Raw genomic sequence first — 25,328 nt, 5'->3', positions numbered from 1 at the left:
GTTCCACGTCGGGCAAAATATTCCTGCATTGCAGGGGATTGAACTAGATGACCCTTGTGGTCCCTTCCACTTCTATGATTCTATGAGCTGATGTTATGCTCTGAATTTGTGTGTGATGATGTTACTTTTAATTTTTTGAAGTGGATGCTATCATTGCATTGTGAATAGCAGACCTGTATTAAGCAGTTTTGGCTCTGCAGCAAAAAGGCTATGTTAATTTCATTTACAACAAAAAGCCACCATCTACAGCAGCTCTTTTTTGGCACCCACATGAAACTTTTGAGCCATGAGTTTGCCATTCTTAGTTTGATCCGGTAACTAATTATCTATGAATTAATTGGAGTTGCAGAGTTTTCTTGGTAGACAGAACTTAAATCAAAGAGCCAAGCTTCCATGATGTGATGAGGGTTGTTTTACTGCCCACACTATTATTTAATCTAGCTGCAGATACCATTTTAGTTTGCTAAGCTTTTAGTGTGAGTTGAAGTTCCACCTCCCTATTGATGTTGAATTGTTTTATCCTGCTGTTGGTTATGGCTGATTTTAGTAATTTGAATTACATTTTTTTTAAAAATTCTTTTACGCAGCTTGGAGTTTTCTAAATACAGAAGAGCAGGGTGTTGTTTTCTTAAAAAGGCGCAAAAATCGATACTATTTTTGATCCTGTTATAATGATGTGCATCCTTTCATTTCTTGTTTAATTTTGTCTATAGCATAATATATGTTTTCCAGAATTTGGAAGCTGATTTAACAGAGGCAAGTGGGCAAATGGAAACCTTACACAGCAAATGCAATGATCTGGCATCTCAGCTGGGTGTTAAGCAGACTGAACTAACACAAAAAGACTTGGATGTGGCCAGAACTAGGTATGTGTGCAGTGTTTTTATAAAGGGCTTGTGAGCATTCCCATGATAACGATTATGGTGCAACATTAAATGGTTTGCTTTTTGTAGTATGTTTTGCGCATTATGAAAAAAGTTTAGAATGTACTGTTTACGCAGACTATCTCAATGCCTTTTGACTTCTGTTATGGACATTATTTAAAAATTGCACATCTCTAATTAGCATTGGGTCAAAGAGTTCTCAGTCTCTGCTGCAAGTCACAAAACATCAATATGATTAGTAACATAAGCAATTAATTTGAGAGGCTAAATGCCCGAAACTGACAAAAGTTTGAAGCCTAACTTTCACTTTTTAATTAGAGTTAAGTCTGACAGGTCAGCAGGAGTCTGCTGCTAAAGGTTTAAAACGTTGTGATTTTAGCTTTATCTGAGCGTTTCACATATTAAGTTGGATCATGAGGATTAATACTGCATGTATGAAATATGACTGACACGTAAGGCAAGTCTGAACCAAGAAGCACAAGCAGGGCAAACTTACGTTTCGGCTAATACGACTGTTGCTATGCGGGAGCTTAGATCAGTGTAAATAATTGGAATCTTATGCTGTCCCCAAAGAAATGTCCAAGCACAATTAACAGCAGTAGAAAAATGAGGGAACGTATTAATGATGACAGCCACTCAGAACCCCTAGGAACTGTCTCGCAATCACCAATCACAGTGTTGCTGCAGATGATGTCCCGTATTAAGTGTGCATAGATTGTGCAGACAGTGGCCATATTTTGGATGTGAGCTGGCAGTCAATGGCTAGGCAAATTAGTTTGTTCTTGAGCCACACTCCTTTCTACCTCACAGCAGGGGACTAAACCTAAGACATCTTTCCTGGAAACACTTCAGAACCCCTTGAAGCTATCCCACCAATGCAGGAACCTTTTGGGTAGTGCTGGTACGACACATATTGCTGCTGCTCCCTGCTCAAGTTGGCATTATCTGTTCAGGCATAATGCCTGGAAAGAGCTTATATCATCTCCAAATACTGATGTTCTGAATGGCCACTGTGCTTATCTAGCATACATTTAGCTTTCCATAGAAATGCCATGATGCCTCTTCCGGTTGCTTCCACTCTTTACTACAAGTTGCTACAACTCTCATCATCTCTGCACACTGGCTATGGTAGCTGGTACTGACAGAAGTTGTAGTTAAACAATACCTTGAGAGTCACAGGTTGGCCACCCTTGTTTTGCAATTTTATTTTCTCCCATGGCCGTTCTGTAACTTTTCTCTATGTGCATGAATTTAAACATATATGCGCATGCACACAGAAGATAGATTTCTATTATTTGCATACTACCTTTCATTTCAAATAAATACAAAAGCAGTTTATAGGACATTTAACAATAACAATAAAAAACCAGTGTGTCTGAAGAAGTGTGCATGCACACAAAAGCTTATACCCAGAACAAACTTAGTTGGTCTCTAAGGTGCTACTGGACAATTTTTTTATATACGTATTTTTCGCTCTATAGCACGCACGTAGTTTTTAGAGGAGGAAAACAAGAAAAAAAAATATTCTAAACGAAACAGTGGATGTATGAGTTTTGTGGTTCATGCTGTGGCCACAGACATGTGATCTGACAGTGAGTTTGGAGTAGCCCAGTGCAAAAATCCTGAGGATCCATGTGGATCCATGCTTTGTAACCATGTTTTTGCACCACTGCGGCCCCAGGCAACAGTGGGTGTGTGATTTTTTTTTGGTGCAAGATGTAGCCATGGACATGCTATGTGATCTGATGGTGAATTTGGGGTGACCCAGTGCAAAAATCCTGAGGATCCATGTGGATCCGTGCTTTGTAACCACGTTTTAAGTGGGGAGGGAAGGAAAAGCACTCAAGGGACAAGGAGCACGCGTGGGGTGTGTGGAGAAGAATGCTGCTAATAATGCAGAAGAGGGGTTTAAGGGGAGAAGGAACATGCGTGGGGTGGGTGGAGAAGGATGCTGCTAATAATGCAGAAGAGGGGTTTAAGGGGAGAAGGAACACGCCTGGGTGGAGAAGGATGCTGCTAATAATGAAGAAGAGGGGTATAAGGGGAGAAGGCTCCTCTCCTCTCCCACTTTGCTCCTTTAAAGCAAGCAGGCTCTGCTTTTCTCCCTCCTCCCTGCTCCTCCCCGGCTTAGCGAGCTGAAAAACTTTGCTGCTATGTAGCGAGCTGAGTGGGGAGGAGAGAGGAACAGACAGCCTGCTTGCTTTAAAGGAACCAACCGGAGAGGAGCCGCTTACACTTGTGTAAGCGGCTCCTCTCCTCTCCCGCTTTGCTCCTTTAAAGCAAGCAGGGTCTCTGTCCCTCTCTCCTCTCCACTCAGCGGCTCTTCTCCTGCTTTGCTGTTTCAAAGCGAGCCACAGAGGAGGGAAGGAAGGGGAACCATGGATCCTCTGCTCAGGACTGCAGCAGATCCCCCCCCCCCCGCCACCCGTAGGCATTCCCTCCATAACACGCACATACATTTCCCTTACTTTCTAGGAGGAAAAAAGTGAGTGTTATGGTGCAAAAAATACAGTACAGTGGTACCCCGCAAGACGAACGCCTCGCGAGACGAAAAACTCGCAAAACGAAAGGTTTTTTCGTTTTCGAGTTGCCTCGCAAGACGAATTTCCCTATGGGCTTGCTTCGCAAAACGAAGCTTGCCCCCGGGGACAGCGGGTCTTCTCTTTTGAAGCAAGGGGCCGCGGGGAGATAGCAATCTCCCCGCAGCCCCTTGCTGCAAAAGACGTCGGGGGGAAGCGGGGAAGAAGCGCTTCGCTTCCCGTTGCCCCCGGACCTCTTCTGAAGCAAGGGGTTGCAGGGAGATAGCGATCTCCCTGCAGCCCCTTGCTGCAAAAGACCGGGGGAAGCGGGGAAGCGAAGCGCTTCGCTTCCCGCTGCCCCCAGGACCTCTTCTGAAGCAAGGGGTTGCGGGGAGATAGCGATCTCCCCGCAGCCCCTTGCTGCAAAAGACCGGGGGAAGCGGGGAAGCGAAGCGCTTCGCTTCCCGCTGCCCCCAGGACCTCTTCTGAAGCAAGGGGTTGCGGGGAGATAGCGATCTCCCCGCAGCCCCTTGCTGCAAAAGACCGGGGGAAGCGGGGAAGCGAAGCGCTTCGCTTCCCGCTGCCCCCAGGACCTCTTCTGAAGCAAGGGGTTGCGGGGAGATAGCGATCTCCCCGCAGCCCCTTGCTGCAAAAGACCGGGGGAAGCGGGGAAGCGAAGCGCTTCGCTTCCCGCTGCCCCCAGGACCTCTTCTGAAGCAAGGGGTTGCGGGGAGATAGCGATCTCCCCGCAGCCCCTTGCTGCAAAAGACGTCGGGCGGAAGCGGGGAAGCGAAGCGCTTCGCTTCCCGCTGCCCCCAGGATCTCTTCTGAAGCAAGGGGTTGCGGGGAGATAGCGATCTCCCTGCAGCCCCTTGCTGCAAAAGACTGGGGGAAGCGGGGAAGCGAAGCGCTTCGCTTCCCGCTGCCCCCAGGACCTCTTCTGAAGCAAGGGGTTGCGGGGAGATAGCGATCTCCCCACAGCCCCTTGCTGCAAAAGACGTCGGGGGGAAGCGGGGAAGCGAAGCGCTTCGCTTCCCGCTGCCCCCAGGACCTCTTCTGAAGCAAGGGGTTGCGGGGAGATAGCGATCTCCCCGCAGCCCCTTGCTGCAAAAGACCGGGGGAAGCGGGGAAGCGAAGCGCTTCGCTTCCCGCTGCCCCCAGGACCTCTTCTGAAGCAAGGGGTTGCGGGGAGATAGCGATCTCCCCGCAGCCCCTTGCTGCAAAAGACGTCGGGGGGAAGCGGGGAAGCGAAGCGCTTCGCTTCCCGCTGCCCCCAGGACCTCTTCTGAAGGCTGGCGGGGGGCAAAAGTCTTTGTCCCCCCTGCCTGCCTTCCCAGGGGCTTTTAAATCGCCCTTGACAGCGGAGAAGTCCTCCGCTGTCCGGGGCGATTTTAAAATGCCGCCCGCCAGCATTTTAAGATCGCCCGGACAGCGGAGAAGTCCTCCGCTGTCCCAGGGTTTTTTAAAATGCTGGGGGTGGGAAGAAAAGCCCTTGTCCCCCCCCCCAGCCTTCAGAAGAGGTCCGGGGACAGACTGTCCCCGGACCTGGTCTGAAGGCGGTTTCCCTAGGAACGCATTAATTGATTTTCAATGCATTCCTATGGGAAACCATGCATCGCAAGACGAAAAAACCGCAAGACGAAGAGAATTGCGGAACGAATTAATTTCGTCTTGCGAGGCACCACTGTATTTCGACTGCGTCAGACCAACGTGGCTACCTACCTGAATAAAAACCCAATAATCAGTGGCCTGCTCCAGAGGGAGATCAACTTGTAAGGGAGGTGCCACATGGTGAAATCCTGCACCCCTTTGAGGTAGACATCTGAAGGCTGTGGTCTGGTTAAGAGGGATGCTTCCACAGTTCACAGCAATCAGATTGGTCATTGTGGGAGAATGAAATTCGCTCAAATCACCTGGTTATTTAAGGCTTTATAAGCCTGTACTTAAACCTCAAACTTTGCTCAGTATCTGACAGCCAGTGCAGCTCTTTCAGAACAATTTTACATGCATGCAGTGATGAAGTGGGCTCTTGTCCGTGGAAGATTGTGCCACGATAGGTCTTCGTTTAATGTGTCACAAACCTCCTCCTTGTTTCTGCAGTAACAGTCCTGTCCTCAGGCCGGCATTGGAATGTTTACCCATTGGGGACATTGTGAGACTCAGAAGCAAAACATGCAAAGGTTTGCACTGTTAACACAGCTGCCCCTCTGGAACATTTGCACTTTATATTCTAGGCAGTAATTCTTCTATACGATGTCCATGGCAATAAGTAGCCTTCAAGGAACTTGTGTGGTGGTGACAGAATTGTCCGTCTTTACAGTGCACAAAGCCAAGAAAAAGATAATGCAGTTCACTATGCAAGTAGGAAGGGGCAAGAAATCTCCTGATAGTAGTGTTGAAGAAATTAGCATGATATTCATTGCTTATAACCCTATAAGGCTCTTATTCTGTACCTATAAATAAACATACAACTATGACCGTGAAAGATCTACAATACTTGTTGTTAGTATACCAGTAAGAAATCTACAAAATATCAGCAAGGGTTATTCTGAGGATGACAGATACCATGGGCATGATGTATGTTCATAATTGCCACATCTAGCATCCGAATTGGTGGCAGCTGCTTATATTAAACTTTGGAAAGTTGCACTTGAAGTTTGAAACCACTAAGATTCACAGGACTTAATATTCAGTTCAGGTGTGAAAACCAACGCTCCTTTGAACTGGGTGCTTGGAATGGGAGCCCAAGTGAAACTCTGACATACTTGCTTTGCAAAGAAGCTGCGAAGGATGTGGTGAAGTTCTTTCTGAACCCTCCCCCATTGCTTCTCCAATTGTCCAACTTAAAATTCTTTTTATTTCTTGCTGTATCTTTTCATTGTCTGTGGTGCATACCTATTATTGGCTCCCTACAGCTCACAATGTGCAGATTCTGAAATCAGCTTCAGGAATGGATGCTCCTTCCTCTACCTCAAATTAACACCCCGTTTCAAGTGCTGGCATTAGCACTGCCCCAGCGTACGGCTAAGTTAACCATGGCTCAATTAACCAGGGTTCTCAAAACCACTTGAATCCCCATTTTCAGTCACCCACATGGTTTAGACTGTGCACACCACTTGATGACTAAAGCTTAAGGCATTAATCTGTGTTCAGTGATCTTTGGTATTATTCCACTATGTTGCGGGGAGCTTCCTCTGCTAAAATTGTGTTGCGTTGGCTACATCACAAAATGGCAATGCCTACCTTTATTACTTGGCAAGAAAACTAATAGGGGAAGAATGACGTCATTGCTTTTAATTACCTCCCCTAGTCTCTGTATTTGCATGATAGGAACTGGTATAAATGTAAATGTATCCCTTTCTTGTTTGTATTATTTTGGCAAAATTACTACTTTATTCAGTCCATGCATGTTCAGAAACCTGCAAAGTTGAGCTGTGCACCCAGCAGAATTACAGCTGAAGCAGCGAACCACGTACTAGCAACCCTGTCGCTTATGCTCAGGTCCTTTGTTCTGCTTTGTTGTTTAGACATTTACTTGTAGGGCATTAACCTTGAAATTTGCAGATAAATGCTTGGAATTGTGAGCTTTGAGGTCTCTTCCTTTTATAGTCTTTGCGAGGCTCCATTAAAACTGCTAGGTTTTGAAAAGTATCCTGTGATCAACTGCAGCATCCCTGCTGCTTGGCTGCTCTATCTCTTCTTACAATGTAATGACTGTGCTTTCTATGAAAGTTCGCTCGGCAGGAGAAGGCTTTGACTTCAGCAGCTGTGGGAATGAACAGAGCAGCTGCCTGACCTAAAGCTCTTTCATACACACACACACACACCCATAGAAAATCCTCACTTCGTCCACCAGTCTGGTGCCCTCCATGGCAAATTTCAGAAGTGGGGAGAAAGGGCAATAATTCCATTTTAGGTATCAGATTTTACTGACATTGGTATCTGCATCAGGGAAATGTTAATTTAATTAAAGTGCATTGTTGTAGCACCTGAGAGCAGATACTTGCTTCAGAAAGAGCAAATGATAATACATGGTGTTTTTTGTGAGAAATGATAATAATCATTTTTAAACAGGGAGATCCTTGAAGCAACTCCACAAAGTTAAATTAGGAGAGGGGATATTGAAAACTTGAGATCAGCATAGAGTCCAGTGGGTTTCATCATCCTTAAATCAATAGCTAACGTTAATCTAGCCTCCATTCTATTACCTGCATTTCTTTAGGGGACCCCCAAGGAGATCATAAGCAATGCAGAATGGAAACATTCGGAAGTGCAGGGCAGACCACATTATACCAGTGCCAGGAATCTCAGCACATGATATACTTGTAATTGGTGTTTCAAGCAAGCGACCCCTCACTGTTGGGGAAGTTATAACTGGCATAACACATCCAGTTTGTGCACAAGATAGTTTCACCGTGCAAGTTGGGCTATGAATATAATCTAGAGCGGATTGCACATAGGCAGATTTTTGCTAGCACCATGGAACTTCCCTGCTGAGTTTGAAACACCCCAAAGTTTAAATACAAGTTTGAAAAATTAGTTATTTAAAAGAAAGACTATTGTGGCACTTTAAATACTATACTAACAGACTAATTATGGCATAAGTTTTCATAGCACAAAGTGCTCTTTTCTGGTATTTATAGACCTTCCTATTTGTAGGTTTACAAGACAGCCTACAATAAAGTTTAATTAAAAATTCATCCAGTAAAATTGAACAGATTAAAAATGTGTTGTAAAGATAAATTGCCTAAAAAACTAGCAGTCAATTAAAAGGCATTGGAAAATAAAAAAGACCTTTCCCTGTTCCTGAAATGATATCCTGAAGTTAGCCTCCCTGGGAAAGCTGTTCCACAGCAAGGGTGAAAAGAGCCATCAAAAATAGTCAATATAGAATTGTCACAGGCAGTTTCTCTTGTATTTCCTGGTAATTCAGTCCTACTTTTGCAAGGTACTCAAGAGGCTTGTGGTTGTGCAGCTTCAGATGTACTTGGACGAAGAAACAGGTTATCTTCACCCATTTTCACCTGGCTTTGGTTTTCGTACCAAGACAGCTTTGGTTAATCTGGTTGATCACCTGTTTTGTGAGAGATGGGGGAGTTCAAGTATGTTGGCCTTGTGGCTTTTGATACAATCACCCCACCTCCCCCCCCCATCCAATGGTTGGGGTCACAGGGTTAAGGTGTTTTTGCTGCTACTTCCAGGGCCACTTCCAGAGAATAGCATTGGATTACTTCTGCTTGGCCCTCGTGGCAGTTACGCTGTGGGGTCCCACAGGTTTCCTCCTTGTCCCCAGTACCATGTAACATCTAGATATAGAGCTGGGTGAGGTTGCCAGGGAGACTGAGAGTCTGCACCACCAATACACTGATAGCTAACGTTATCTGTATTATGCATCTACATATCATCCAAACCCGGTACTGGAAGGCATTGGCGAGCTGGAAGAGGGCTAAAAAACTGAAACCGCATCTTGACAAAATGGCGGCACTGTTGGTGGGCAGTTCTCATGTCTGAGAATTGGATGTTTGGGCTTTTCTGGAGGGAGTTGTAAAGGAGCAAGTGTGTAGTTCAAGAATGCTCCTAAACCCAATAACTTCACTAGAGACCCAGGTTTGTTTAGCAGCTGTGGTCATTCCTGGATTGAGATTCCCTGGTGGCAGTTTTGCTTGCTCCAAGATCTCCCATTTGGATTACTGTAATGCACTCCATATGGGTTACCCTTGAAGGCAGTCTAGAAACTGTAGCTAGTGCATAACATTGCTGCACAGGTTTTAACAGTTTCACTAGTAGGGAGTCATAATTTCCACTGGCTGCCTTTATGCTACTGAGCATTTAGCATATGTTTCCATTCTTCCAGTAGTAAAAGGCATTATTTTGTCAACTATCTGTTAGCATATTAATTCTCTTGAGTCTTCTGTTTGTTCTGTTACATAATTCATGTCCCTGTCATCTGAATTTCTTTCCTCCTTTGGGTTTAAGTGGACACATAACAATGTTTCTGTCTGTTTGTTTCTGTAAACAGCATGCTATTTTAATGGCATTAAGTACCTGATTCATACGGTAAATCTACACAAAATGTTGTTCCTCTGTAATAAAGAGAAGCTAAGATTTTAAATTTTTAAAATCTTAAGATCCTAAATAGATACAAAGAATACTGAAAATAAAAAGCAAGATCAAAATATATAAATCAAACGGAACCACTGTTTTTAGCTGTGCTTTTAATGATCACATATCTGCTCTCATAGGAAATTCTGAATTGCTAAACATTTTTGCTATATAGTAGAATGGAAAATCAGAAATTCAAAAGCTAAGCCTTCTTTGAGTGGTATTCAACAAAGTTTTACACAGAATAGACCTGTTAATATTATTCAGTCTAGCATAGTCATGTTTATTGATTTCAGACAAGTAGAAATGTTTGCACTGGCAGAGTGGTCTGCTTAGCACTACGTTGAATTCTACCCCCTGTCTTTGGCCTGATATAAGGTGGGTCTTTCCAATTCCTTAAACATCACAAGAAGTTTCACAACACCTCTTTGGACTAGTTCTGTTACATGTGTTCTGTTATGTGTTATGTTATGTGTTCTGTTACATAAACTCCTTAGTAGGACATTTTTACTGCAAGCATATTTTATCAGGAATCAAAAAAGGTATGAATAAAAACAGTGAAAGTCACTTGCATGTATCCCTTCTTATGTTTTTGCTTTAAAAAGTATATTGAATAATGAAAGGAGAACTGCAAGTTTTTCTGTGAGAACTTGTTGAAGTCCATTTATTTTACCATTCATATTGCTGAAATGAATTAAAATGAAAACTGACATTACAGTTTATATTTCTTTTCTTTTTAGTTTATCACTCTTTCTTATCACTCAATGAATCTGAAACGATAGATGAGAATGGAAGATTTTCACATAAAAACAGCTAACATAAGTGTTTAATTGAGATGATTGCAATATTTCTTTTGCTCAAGTTTCTTGTTTCTTGCTTGCTTTGCACAGGAAGGAGTTGCAGGAGCTGCAGAATCTCTACAAACAAAACACTGAACATGCAGCACAGCAGGCAGAGCTGATCCAGCAGCTTCAGGCTCTCAATATGGATACGCAAAAAGTACTGAGAACTCAGGAAGATGCTCACACAGCTGAAACAATATCATATCAAAAAGTATGTAGGCGCTCCGAAAGTGCGTTTCCTTCTTTACAAGGGCAAAGCTTTGCAAAAGTGTCACCTTCACTATAAGTGCAATATGTGGTTGGACTTGTGTGAGTAGTCATTGAAGGTCAGTGGCAAATAGCTTGTTCCATCACTGCCCTTGGCCTCATCACTAAGGTAAAGTAAAGGGACCCCTGACCATTAGGTCCAGTTGTGACCGACTCTGGGGTTTCGGCGCTCATCTCGCTTTATTGGCCGAGGGAGCCGGCATACAGCTTCCGGGTCATCTGGCCAGCATGACTAAGCCACTTCTGACAAACCAGAGCAGCGCACGGAAACGCCGTTTACCTTCCCGCCGGAGTGGTACCTATTTATCTACTTGCACTTTGACGTGCTTTCGAACTGCTAGGTTGGCATGAGCAGGGACCGAGCAACGAGAGCTCACCCCATTGCAGGGATTCGAACCGCCGACCTTCTGATCGGCAAGTCCTAGGTTCTGTGGTTTAACCCACAGCGCCATCTGTGTCCCTGTCCTCATCACTACCACACTGTTATTGACATCTTTCTCTTTGCAGCTGAGGAAGGGAGGACATATAATTCGACACTCCTGTTTCCAGACGGGGAAAATATAGCACAATCAGTGTGCACCAGTTTGCTGTGTTTCTTTTTCCTTTTTTTATCTGTTTATTTTAATTAACAAAATGTATATACCACTTACACTATAGAATCATAGAGTTGGGAGGGACCCAAGAGTCATCTAGTCCAGCCCCCTACAATGCCAGAATCTCAGCTAAAGCATCCATGACAGATGGCCATCCAACCTCTGATCAAAAACTTCCAAGGGAGAAGAGTCCACAACCTCTCATGGGGTCTGTTCCACTGCTGTACAGCTCTTACTCTCAGAAAGTTTCCCCCAAATATTTAGTTGGAATATCCTTTCTTGTAACTTGAAGCCATTGGTTTGAGTCCACCACTCTAGAGGAGGAGAAAACAAGCTTGCTCCCTCTTCCATGTGACAGCCCTTGAGATATTTGAAGATGGCTTTCATATCTCCTCTCAGTCTCCTCTTTTCCAGGCTAAACATACCCAGCTCCTTCAAACACTCCTCCTAAGGCTTTGTTTCCAGACCATCATCTTGGTTGCCCTCCTCACACATTCCAGCTTGTCAACATCCTTCTTAAATTGTGGTGCCCAGAATTGGACACAGTATTCTAGTTGTGGTCTGATCAACATAGAACAGAGATTTATAAAAGACAATCTAAAATATTCATTAACAAAACAAATAAAACGAACATGTAGAACAACTTACATTAAAAAACCCTAGAATTTTCAAAGCAGTTATACTTTATAGCAGTTATACAATGTGTTTAAAATTGCACACCAAAATTACATGTTTGGGTGGGCTTGCTGTGTGTGTGTGGGGGGGAGGTTTTTGTAGGCACTGAAAACAAGATTAACATGGTCTATATTAATGGGAAGGGAGTTCCAAGGATTGGGTGCTACCACACTAAAAGGTTCAGTTTCCTGCAGAATGAACACTATGTGGCACTTCATCACATACAAGAAACAGTGTAAAACTGATTAAAATTAAAATTAGGAACAGAGACAGCAGGTTAGAAGCCAATGAAGGTTTACAAAAACCTAAATATGTCAGCAGCCTGAAAAGTAGAATACCTGTCAAAATCAGCAGTCTTCATATGCAAGGTTATAATCATGCCTCCCCAATGGTATTATTATTTCTTTTGATCTGGATGCTGTACTTCTGTTGATGCAGCTTAGAATTGCATTAGCTTTTTTTCTTTTATTTTCTGGTGCATCAACACTGTTCATATTGTGGTCTACTAAGACCCCTAGATCCTTTTCACATGTCCTGCCTCCAAGCCAGGTGTCCTCCAGCCTATATTTGTGGAACTCATTATTCCTGCCTAACTGTCTGCATTTACAGTTGTCCATATTGAAATTCATTTTGTTAGTTTTGGCCCAGTTCTCCAATCCTGATTGTATTTTCTGTGGTATTACCTATCCCAGTTTAGTGTAAAAATAATAACAATGACTAGCATTTGCTCTATTCCTTCATCCAAGTAATTTATAAAGATGTTGAACAACATTGGGCCAAGGCCAGAACCCTGTGGTACTTCTTACTTTTTTCCTGGATGACGTGGAACCGTTGGTGAGCACTCTTTGGGTTTGGTCAGTCAACAGCTACAAATCCACTAATAGTAATATCGTCTAGCCCATATTTTACCACCATCTCTGCAAGACTGTCATGAGGGACTTTGTTGAAAGCCTTACTGAAATCAAGATACGTTACAACCACTGCATTCCCCTGTCAGCCAAGCTGGTAACTCTATCAAAAAAATAAGATTTGCCTGACATGACCTGTTTTTGAGAAACTCTTGCAGGCTCTTAGTTATCACAGCATCCTCTTCTAAGTGCTTACAGACCGATTGTTTAATTATCTGTTTCTATCCTTATAAAATCTGTTCTCTTGATCCACTTGGAAAGTCAAGCCTGTTTTTGTTCTCCCTCTTTCTCTAGGCTTCGGACAAACAAGTGTGATGTCCTTTCAAGCTAATGATGTGACCATGGATTTATATTTGGAGAGCTGGTCAAGTTCATTTCGGGTTTATCAAGCTCATTTGAGCAAGCTTTGAAAAACAACACTTGATTGAGTACATCGAAGACACTTTGTTTATCCGTGTTGCTGGTCCCAATTTCTGTAGATAGAGGAAATACAGATGTGGTCTAGGATTTAAACTTAGTTTCCTGTTTGGGAGCAAACTGTTACTTTTGGACCATTGAGAAAGCTTTCCTTTATGAGATTTTCAATCAGACCAATTAATAAATAGCTAGGCAGCCAAGACCTCGCTGAAGGGAAGTGCTGCATTTTGAAACAAAACTTTTAAACTGTAAATTTCAGAGTGTGCTGATAAGGTAGTCTGGAGACCGAGAAACTCTTGTTGTCTTATTATCCTTAGTATTGATTTAAGACTCACCACCTTGAGTCTTAGGTGAGGATAAATCTATTGAGTCTCATTAAAACCAGCATGCTACTGGAGCACTTGGTATGTCTGGGACCAGTGAAATAGTTGGTATACATTTTTAGAAAATAATTCCTTTTCTTGAGAAGAAGAGCTATAAATACAGTATAAAATAGATGTCAATGAGTTTCCATAAACCCACTAACCTAAAATATTTGGACTGAGGGGAAGTAGTGTTGTGTAGCCCATCTTGATATTAGTGTGGAACTGAATGCCTACATCCAGTTTTTCTAACTTGGGATCATTGGTTAGACTATGTTCTACAAAAACGCCTGAGAGTTTGGAGATGTTTTCCATTGTAGTTATGTCTGGATATGTATTTATAAGCCTCTCAAGATGTTATATTTAAGAGCATGATACAAGCGTGAATGGGCTCATGTGATTAATCTGGTGCAAGACTGTCCAAATTTAAAATATAGGTGGAGAATTAATAATCATACTATGCATTTATGTCATGCATTTCAAGAATTCAAGATTACCAAAAATTTCTGAACGCATAAATCCTTTAGACTGAATATTTCCTATATTTAAAAACACAAAAAACAAATCCTGTATATATAGATACTAACACATCATATAAAAGGTTCGGGTAACTCTTTTTGACATGTAAGGTTTGTTCATATGTGTTCGTTCATTCAGGATTTTTTTTATGTTGGGCATATGGGAATGTTCAAACGTTCAGTTGCTTACTCACAGCCTGATTACAGCCTACTACTGTATTGTTCAGAAGCAGGGAAGGGCTTCACCCTTGGTGTCTCTAGGTCGGCTGGGAATGCCTCCCATCTGAACCCTGGGGACCTGCCGCCAGTTTAGGGTAGACGATACAAAGGAAGATGGATCAATCATTAGACATGGTATTCGGCAGCTTTCTGTGTCTGTTTATATCACATGAGATTACCAAACATTTGCCTTCACTCCTGAAGCTGCAATCCCATACACACACAACAGGGATTACGGTATGTGCTATTGAACTCATTGGGACTTACATCCGAGTAGGCATATATGCAGAATTGTGCAGCAAGTTTGTCAGAGCAGCTTTATTTATTTCAATTTATGCCCTATCTTCTTTTGTTCAAGGCGGCAGCTTGCAGTAGCTTTTAAGCCATGGGATCAAGTGTGACCTAATAAACTTGGTCTGTCTGTGCAAATTCCATTATTTCCTAAATGATATGCCAGTGAGTCACATGACCTGAGGTTCTGGGCATATGGGCTATCTGACCACTAACAGAGGTCATTGATCTTGCTATAAGGGACGATATATCATAGGACGTACATGCTGATAGGCTCAATGCCATTTGGAAACGTAGAAGACTTTTCCTCTGTGAATTTGCCTATAGAGTGGCTGACAAGTCCTTATCTAGTTCTTCCAGCCAGCACACTAATGCAAGGGAGACAGTTGTCTTGGAATACTGCACTTTTGATTTGTTAGGGGAATATAAAGTCTGTTATCTGGTTTCAGCCATTTGGAGGATGAAAACTTGTTGGGCCTTTTGCAAATGTAGACATTTGCATTGCTGGGTGGCTGCAGGTTTTGTTTTGTTTTGTTTTGTTCTCTTTAATATTTTTATCCAGACAAGTTAGATGGCTTAGAGAAACCTGATCATCTTAGCTGCTATGTAAATAACAGTAAGCTACTGTGGTGCAGGAAAGAACTTGGAAATGGTATTTTGTTATACAGTAGCTTCAATTAACAGAGAACTGTGTTTATTTATTTTTGCCAAATATTAAATAGAAACTAGAAAAAAATCATTTGTATGCACAAACCCTACCCATCCATTTTCTATAACCCGTGACATGTGAAACTGTAACCCTCAAGCTAAAGCTGAGTTCATGTTCTTAGGACCAAAATAGCCCTGGCAGCCAAAAAATGTTTGTTGCATTTGTCTTGTTGCTGTGTCTGTTCCATTCATGAATAAAGTAGATGTGGTCTAATTTCTGTAGGAGATATTTGCAGAGGCAAGTTTCTTTTCTGTCCCTTTCCCTCTCTCTTCCGTCCCTGCATTCTAGGAATCTCCGGCTCTTTTCTCCCAGGGCAGTTCTGATACTGGAAGTGTGCCAGAGCACGGCAAGATTAAGTTCAGGTGGATTCAGGTCCTTTCACATGCTGTCACCTTTCGTTATAAAAACTAGACCCACCCAATTTATATGTCAATGTGATAGAAATGGTTGCTTCTGTCATGTTTGGTTTGGCCTGTAGCCTTCATTTAGTAGTGTAGAATTTAGATTTATGGGATACTATTGTTGCGAGCTGTTACATCTAAGATAGTTTTATGCAGAATAGCTTCTGTAGATTTACTTAGTGTAAAATATAGGTAAGTACACTATAGGCAGTACACTACAGTTCCAGTGTCAAGCATTTTCTTTCTATGTGTTGATGAAAGGCATTGGAACTCTGTCTCAAACAAAATCTGGCAGAGTGGAATCAGCATTTACAACGGTTGAAAATGGTTTTAATTATACTGGTTCTCTGAATTTTGTTGCTAGATTTCACACTCTAGTAGTTGCATTTTTATGAACGTATGCTCTTGTTCATAATGACACTTTTTCTTAAATCTTAAATTTTTCTTAAATTTCTTAAATCTTAACATAGCTTTACAATGAATTGACCGTATGTTTTGAGAAACTCAAAGCAAGTGAGTTGGAGCTCCGGCAAAGTCAAGCTTCTCTCCAGAACCAACTACTTGAAAAAGAACGACATATCAGTCAGCTGGAAGAACAACTTCAACAGGCTCTCAGCTCTCTGTTTTCAAAACCTGAAAGTCCTTCAAAACAGAGGAAAGAGGTGAGAGAAAAATTGTTGGCAAATATTATTTTTAATTATCCCACTGTCCAAGTGAACAACCTGGTAGATATAACACCATGCACCCATAAAACAATCAAGCATCAACTAAGTTAAGTTTTTCTGCAGCACTTTCATTGTTGTTGTTCACACACAAAATGAGAACACAAAATACATAATGAAACAAAAACAAACCAATAACCTCCCTCCCACAAACACATTTAAAAGGCCATAAAATGTTTGATCAGCCCAATACCTGGTTATAGAGAAATGTTTTTGCCTGGCACCTAAAGATATGTAAGGAAGATGCCAGGTGAGCCTCCCTGGAGAGAGCATTCCACAACAGGGAGCCACCACAAAAGAGGCCTGTTCTCACGTTGCCACCCTCTGGACCTCTCATGGAGGGGGCACACAAAGAAGGACCTCAGGTGATGATTGCAGGGTCTGAGTCACTTCATATGGGGAAAGGCGGTCCTTGAGGTATTGTAGTTCTGAGACATTTAAGGCTTCATGGCTCAAAACCAGCACTTTGAATTGGGACTGGAAATTAATTGGTAGCAAGTGCAGTTGGGCCAGGATCAGTGTACAGTGGTACCTCGGGTTAAGTACTTAATTCGTTCCGGAGGTCCGTTCTTAACCTGAAACTGTTCTTAACCTGAAGCACCACTTTAGCTAATGGGGGCCTCCTGCTGCTGCCACGCCGCCGGAGCCCGATTTTTGTTCTCACCCTGAAGCAAAGTTCTTAACCTGAAGCACTATTTCTAGGTTAGCAGAGTGTGTAACCTGAAGCGTATGTAACCCGAGGTACCACTGTAATATACTCTAACTATCTTGCCCCAGTGAGTAACCTGGCCGTCGAATCCTGCACCAGCTGAAGTTTCTGAACTGCCTTCGGAGGCAGCTCAACATATAACACGTTGCAGTAATAAATTAAATTAAAACCTAGAGGTTACCAGAGCATAGGTGACAGAAGTTAGGCTATCCCTGTCCAGAATGGGGAATAGCTGGGCTACCAGCTGAGTCTCAAGGGACAGCAAAGGATCCAGGGTACCCCCAAGTTATGTACCCACTCCTTCAGAGGAAGTGTAACCCCATCAAGAGCAGGCAACCTCCCCTCTGGAGAACCACCCACTAACTGCCTCGGTTTTATCCGGATTGAGCTTCAGTTTGTTGGCTCTCATCCGATCTATTACCAAGGTTGCACAGCTGCATAGTTCATACATAGTTCATATAGGCCAGAGAGTTTCACATTCCAATGGAAGACCAACTTTTTAAATCCTGCGGGTGTAACGTTTGGTCAATTAATACCACCAACTGGTTGATTATGCACTCTTCAGTCCGTTCAAATGTGCGTCCAATTAATTGGGTAGCAGGCTTTTTAAAAATTTGAATGCAAATCAAGAAGAATGGACACTGTTGTTGGAGAGGCATTTCACTTATTTTCTCATACAGAAGGGAATGCCTTTTCTAAGACAGGACATTCCACCTGCTGGTGCTCTGTGATGGAGCAGAACTAGGCATGACCAGCATTTTGCTGTGAAGACAAACAGCAGTTTTCCAGGCTTAATATTGTTCTCCACCAGGGATAACATACCTGTAGCTTTTTAAGTGCTTCTGGCTTCCAACTCCCACCAGCTACAGTCAGCATGGTCAGTGATGATGGAAGTTGCCGTCTTAACAGCATTGGGTGGTGGTGGTCCAGGGTTTCCATTCCTGACTTGCACCATCCTCTCCCTGGTCCAGTTTCCTGCCACCCCCCACCCCCCGCTTGAGTTGACCCATGCTTAGCAGCGCTGGCCACAAAATGCAAACAAACTTGCTGTTTCTCCTGAAATAATCTTGAAATTCTGGATCAATGGGCATATTCCTGCTTTTTTTGGGGGGGGGGGATTCAATGTAAAAAACAAAAAATACCTTTCCCTTCTTCAAAGTGGTCAGTTCTTCAGGTAAAATTGTGTGCCTCTTTTAATCAATTGTTTTAAACCCATAAGATTAATCAACTATGTTTCTTGCCCCCCCCCCGTCCTTCCTATTTCAACCCTTTGGAAAAAAACTAAATATTGAAATTTACTCTGGTTTGTGAACACATGGAATGAGTATTATTCATGTATTTATTTCCTTTGAGAAATGCAAATGATAATCCTGCTGATTCAAATAATAGTACTTAGGATAATGTTCTTGAGTAATCCATACACATTTTATTTTCTGCATAAGCACCCCTATAGTAACCCGTGTGTGTGTGTGTGTGTAAGAGTTATCATTTCTAACTTTCATTTCAGTAATTTCGTCCACATCGCTAGCAAAATATTTGCAGAGACAGTATTCAGCTAAATGTGCTGAATACAAGGCTGATATCAAGCATTTCTGACCTTTGCCTCTTATTTACGGTTTCAGCCATGTGATGTTTAGAACCGTTTTATTTGAATTTAGTAGCTTCCCAACCCTGCAACGTGGTATGTTTGCATAGGTGGAATGCATAGACAGTTCTCTATTGCAAGGTGAGGAACATCCCATGTTCAAATAAATGTGGAGGGTCTCTGTGCAGTAACCATTTTTTGTTAATGGTAACAGGGCTGCTGGGAGCAGTGTATCAGCAACATTATTGTATGTAGAAAGGTGCACGATAGGAAACATAGTTTGAAAAGGTTGCAAGTGTTGGGTTTTACCATCTCTAGGAGCGGTTTAGCATGCAAGCCCCACCCCTGCCCTTTTGACTGAATTCTGTTATCCAATAAGAAGTTTCAAGCCAGTAGCGAAGTGCCGTATCCGAAGTTTCTGTCTTCAGGACTTGTTGGTGAAGCTTAAATGTTTATATGCTTAATAAGCCAGCAAAGCGAATATCCATTTCCCACTCAAAGCAAAGGCAAGCAGTAAGAATGGGAAAGTGCAGGGCTTTATTATGGAAACAGCAACTCAACTTTAACTACTCTATAGTGGCAGTGTTCATGCCGCTATAATAAAACTTAAGAACGTTTTAGTAATTTTTTCCCCTACAATTATTCAAAATTACATTACCCTTACTGAAAACTGAATGGCTTTTAGTGGATTAATTAAACTGTAGCTGGTTTGCCATCTGGGTGCAGCTTGTTTAGCTGCTTTTCACAGAAAGATTTTTCACGGAATAAAGAGCATTTTTGTTGTTAGAAAGCAGCTGCTAGAGAATACTCTTTAAAATACAAATGATATGTGCCCTAATAATTTATGTTGCTCTATATTAAAAATAATGTTGTGGAAAAAGAACTTTTTAAACATCTTATTTTTTTGTCAGTGTTGCTTTGTTGAAGTCATGGAGCCTTTTACAAATCAGCTTTTATAAATATATTCACTTTTTCCCCCATTCGGGTTGCTCATGATATTGTGCTAAGAGTTCAGGGTTTAGGCTAGATGCAGAAGAGGAACTAAAAAGGAAGAGAGAATTAAGTAGATCTGATTTTATGGCTCAAGTGGTTTCATTAAATTAGAGTGCTGTGTGCTCCCGTTCATTAATGAACTTTTGCCATATGCTTTAACTGTTCTGGTCAATAGCTGATAAAGAGAAGCTTGTGTTAAAAAACAAATCTGGATAAAAATATCCCTGTGATGGGCTTTTATCAAAGGAGTTGCTTTGAATTCAGTAACTACTACTGAGGCAATATGGCTCACAATTTGCGACCCAAAGGTAGTCATACATTATTGGAATAGAGCCTACTGCGCTTCACATTACACAGATGTGAAGACCTGATTATAGCTGCTTCATAATTAACAGTGATCCGATTTGTTTTGTGGCATAAATGGTGCATGTGTAGAACATTAGCCATGGCACTCTCATTCAAATTCAACTCGAGGGCTCAGCGGCAGGCGGGTCACGAGCTTCAGGGAGTAGCAGCACAAGCTCCTCCATATGTTCTTGCGGCATCTTACTATGGCTATGAGTGCAAGATAAGTTCCCCAAAGAACCTAATCGTGTTCTGTAATTACAGTGCGGCTTTCTGCTGGCTAGAAATGAGGGAGAAGCTAAAACCCTCATCAGATAATTTGTAAATTACTTTACATGGCGGATGCCTAACTCAGTTGGTTTTCAACTGCTGAAATTATAAATAATTGTAACAGATGTGGCAATATGGCTGGCCTCCAATAAATGAGGCCCTTGATAATTTGGCCGACCCTTTGACAGGCCAATTTAATAAAATGTGAACAAAATCTTCTTGCTAATAATTTATCATCCCTTTTCCCAATAGAATAAATTTAATTACCCTAGCAGTTAACAAGGTCACACCCAGATGCCAAACTCAGCTACAGTTTTGATAATGCAATCAGGAATTGAGAGGTGATGACAGCGTTGTTGTTTTTTTCATTACCTGGCTTCACATAAACACAGGTGGCGTAGCTTTCTTGTCAGTTTTTAATAATTACAGGCTATTATGGAATGCATAGTTAGCAGATTGAAAACCGCACTTTGGTGAATTTGTTTGAGTATGATTGAGATTCTAATGTATAGAGATGATAATATATAACAAGCGTCGCTCCTGGTTTACTCCGTTATTGTGCACGATTTGATTTCTACTGGTGACAGAAGTGTAACCGTTGTGCAAACTTTGGTGTAGCTGGCTTATAAGGCTGTGTTTGTTAGCAACAGTAAGACGGAAGAGCCAAACAACACCTTTTCCTTCCTAATCAAACTAACTCTGCCTTCCCGAGCTAATATACAACCGTATCACACAATTGCATGCTTGTAACCCCAGAGGAAACCTTAAGGTCATCAGGTCCGACTCTGCATATGAGGCAAGATGCTCTATACACAAGCGTTACTACATTGGATTAGAAAACACAATCTAGGTGTCAGTGTGCTGAATGCAGAAAGAGCGTGCAAAATATACTTAAAATGGCGTGGAAAGGCGTTTAATTGGAGTCTCTGTAAAGTACTGACTGCATTCAACAAAATTGTTTGAAAGTCTTCTCTAGCACTGATAATATGGTCAGCAATACGTAGAACAGTTTAGCGTGAAATTAATGCTGCAGTTTTGATTTCAGTGAGGCATTGGAAAGGACTTAGAATGATAGTCACAGACAAAAGTCCAGATGGCACCCCACACATTAACATGGGGCTTTAAGCTACAACAGGAGAAAGGTGTCCAAGTATTGCTGAACTGTCTGGCATGTGGACTCTGGATTATGGCCATATGCAACAATCATACAGAATTCATTATGAAGTCAGAGCTCTGTGAGTCATCCTCCGCCCCTGCTTTCTGTCTGCATTGGGCATTCTTCATCGTGGACATGGAGGATTCCAATATGTAGATGAAAATTGGCTAAGCTCATCACATCCTGATGTCTTTAGGCTCAATAAGGCTCAGTCCTGTTATGTTATGGAATGTTCTCATGGTCTATAAAGTTGTGTTGCTGTGGCTTCCCTGATGAGTGTCCCATTTCTCTGAAAATTCTGTATTGCCTTCTAGGAATTGTAGTGTGATCCCCATCCTTGTTGCCTTGTTTTCACTCCACAGTACCAACCATGGTGGAGTGCACCTTGAAAATTCAGCCTCCCCTAAATTCAGTGTTCATTTAAAGGTGAACATACCTAGTTGTACCTTCTGGAGCAACAAGTAGACTGAAGCTAGCCATCCTTTGACATTTGCATTTCTCCCTGAATTTCACAGCGCAGTTATCTAACCTAGTAATAATGTGTACAGAAATGCATATACTGAGGTAAAGTATGCATAAAATATTTGGGGAAATTGCTCTGCAAAAATGTGTATATTGGGCAAAATGATACACATAGGTTTGTATTAGCAGAATATCACATTCGAGTCCTTATGAGGATGTGCGTATGTGTTTCAAAAAATTGCATGTGGAGACCTGAACTTAAGACTGGAAAATGACAAACCAAGAGAAAACAAAATTGACAGATTCTCTCCCCTCCTAATAACCACATTAAGGGCTTGCAAGACTCAAAAGAAGTTAAGAGTAAATAATTTCTACACATTCCAGCTTTTCAGATCACCTAATCACCAAATCTGATTTATCATTCTGAGATGGAGAAGAATTTTTGGGGGAGGAGGGCAGAATGGTACTCAACTTACATTATAGCTGGGCCTTATATTTTGAACAGCTTGTATGCTATGCCTGGTAATTACAAATTTTGATGCTATTCCTCACTATATAGTGTAGTAAATATTGTTACGATGTTTATAAAAATTGATTTTCCTTCGAACTTGCTAGCTGCACTTGTATAAAAACTAAGTTACTGCAGTGTTAACTAAGAAAAACAATTAGTGAGATGTTTCCTTTTATCTTAGCACAGTTAGATACAGTGCATCTTCTCTATATGTTCAATGTAAACTTGCCATGTGAGCTGCACACATAACTATATGCATATTTCTTGTTAATGCCATTTCCTTATTAGGTTGATTCACATACAACCTACCATTGGTTCACATGCCCCTGCTTTCCCTCATGCACTCAGATTTATAGATCCAATTAAGAGTCCTTATGGATTAGTGAAAGTTTGCATCTTACCCGTGCCAGGCAGGTGCCAACTTTGAAAGTCAAGAGTATATTCAACCAATTCTGGCAAATCACCCACATTAGTCCATATAGTCTTTCAAAATGTAGTGTGATCATATGGGCTTTCTTTTTGAGGCAGATTTTCATGTTATAAAATGAGCAAGTAGGAGAATTGTCCTATTTTGGGAATTATTATTATTTATTTAGTATTCTACTTTGAGCTATTAGGACAAGTTGGCATTATTGCAGTGTGAGAAAATAAAACACACACTTTTGACATATGAATGTGTATTCCTGTTGGCTACACATTGGTGTGGATCCAGATTGCCTTCCATGGATGGAAAGACTACTATCTACAGATTTCTTTTGATCCAGTGAAGGGATAACGCTGAGGCGGGGCTCTCAACATGCTAGAGCCACACAGGAACTTCAGAGGAAGGAGGGAATTAGCAAGATGGTGGCTGAGGGAGAGGAGCCTGTTACCTGCTGCACCTCCACGAACCACATACTGGAAAAAACTGCACATGCAAGTACAAATTAGATGGAGGATTTTAACACAAACTTGTGTTTCACAACTTTCATGGAAGATGCAGTATAGTAATTCGGTATAGTCAGGTGCATGGAGTTCATTGCAGGTGAATGAACCCATTTTTTGTTTCAACTCGAGTGCCAAAATGTCTTGGGCCAGCCAAACAGGGTAGTAATTTCTTTTGCAGGCTAGTAACTTCATTTTTTCTTTTATATATTAGCATAGTGGTAGCATTTGTTGATTTACAAGGAAGTTCTAATTAAATAAATATCCACTTTTGCTACCTAGGAATTTCAGCACGTAATCCAAACCGGAGTTACATAAACCTTAAACCTTGCAATGTCTCATCCACTAGCTGCTAACCGAGTTGTTTGGACATAGCATGCTAATAAAGAAAAAGTTGAAGGGCAAATTCTGCAGTACATGGAAACATTTGACATTTGTATAGTCCATACCTGTGTGCCGCAGCACAATTCTGTTCGCACAAAAATGGTTTATGGATGAAGCCAATAATATCCAGATTAAAATCTGCCACAGATAGAGAGCAGATAAAAGTGAACCAGGTCAGAGAAACCCATGACAATGAATGCATTTAGTAAAACAACCCCAAGTTAAGCAGAACTAAATTGAGGCTCGCATAATGATTTTTCATACGCTACAGTGGAAGTAAATGCATTGCCAAGCTTCCAACTAGTAGGAACAATTTATTCACCCATTTTCAATACATGGCAGTCAGACAGGGGCTCCATTCATGGAATCAGAGAACTGTAGAGTTGGAAGGGACCCTGGGGATCATCTAGTCCTCCTGCAATGCAGGAATATGCAGCTGTGCTATACAGGGATTGAACCTGCAACCTTGGCATTATCAGCACCACACACTCAGATGCTGCTTCTTCTCTCTTGGTGCTGCACAAATCCATATTGAGAGTAGAGTCTCTTTGTGCAACCTTTTTTTTTATTTGCCTGGTGGGGGAGTTGGAAGTGGCTTCTGCAAGCCCAAGACTCACTTCCAACCCTTGAGGTGCGCTGGGGAGTTTGAGTCGCTTGATAGTTGCTAAGGGTTTGAAAATCAAAGCCATTTGCTGAGGCATCCACTATTGTCACCTTCTGGTTTGGGAAGATGTGCAGTTTTGTGTTTCACTTTTTGTCATGTTGTAACTGATTGTATTCTCTAGGGCTGGAATTGTCATAATGGGCTACATGGAGAAGGTTTAGAACTTTTGCTAGCAAACATGTTAGAATTTCGCTACACATTTCATGGCAAACAATCCCAAGGCTCCCATGGTATATCTACAAGTTTATACATCAAAACAACACAGATTCCTGTGTTTCGATGATGGTTTGAAACTTCAGCTGATAAAAACTGCTATGCCCATCTTTTGGGCCATGGTGAGGGGTGCATTATGAGTGCATTACACCAGTGTTCTAATGCCTTTTTGCTTTTCAATTAAAAATGTTGGCAATGACCTAGGTAAAGGTAAAGGGACCCCTGACCATTAGGTCCAGTCGTGACCGACTCTGGGGTTGTGGCGCTCATCTCGCTTTATTGGCCGAGGGAGCTGGCGTACAGCTTCCGGGTCATGTGGCCAGCATGACTAAGCCACTTCTGGCGAACCAGAGCGGCGCACGGAAATGCCGTTTACCTTCCCACCGGAGCGGTACCAATTTATCTACTTGCACTTTGACGTGCTTTCGAACTGCTAGGTTGGCAGGAGGAGGGAGCTAGCAACGGGAGCTCACCCTGCTGCGGGGATTCAAACCGCTGACCTTCTGATCGGCAAGTCCTAGGCTCTGTGGTTTAACCCACAGCACCACCCGCGTCCCTTGGCAATGACCTACAGAGGCCTCAATGGCATGGGCCCAAAATAGGAAGTTGTCTTCACCCCATGTTCTTTTGAAGCCTTTAAGAGTTCCTATCAACTGTGTCATCTATGTATTAAGCCAGGACAG

The 25,328-nt window shown here is 42.1% G+C and overlaps 1 protein-coding gene across 3 annotated transcripts in view; it reads left to right on the top strand.

The window, feature by feature from the left end:
* CNTLN (centlein) overlaps window positions 1–25,328 on the top strand; it is a 172,862-nt gene that overhangs the window by 39,759 nt on the left and 107,775 nt on the right. For all 3 annotated transcript variants that reach the window (XR_014214775.1, XM_082204580.1, XM_082204581.1), the window contains exons 6-8: window positions 733–866; window positions 10,396–10,558; window positions 16,178–16,369. Coding sequence is in view for 2 of the 3 variants with exons in the window: in XM_082204580.1 (XP_082060706.1) it covers window positions 733–866; window positions 10,396–10,558; window positions 16,178–16,369 (489 nt within the window). In the remaining variant the exon portion in view is untranslated. The remainder of the gene's footprint in view (window positions 1–732; window positions 867–10,395; window positions 10,559–16,177; window positions 16,370–25,328) is intronic.

Source organism: Podarcis vaucheri (assembly GCF_965113315.1).
Source record: "Podarcis vaucheri genome assembly, chromosome: 17".
Lineage (NCBI taxonomy): Eukaryota > Metazoa > Chordata > Lepidosauria > Squamata > Lacertidae > Podarcis > Podarcis vaucheri.
This window is presented reverse-complemented; position numbering and strand designations above follow the sequence as displayed.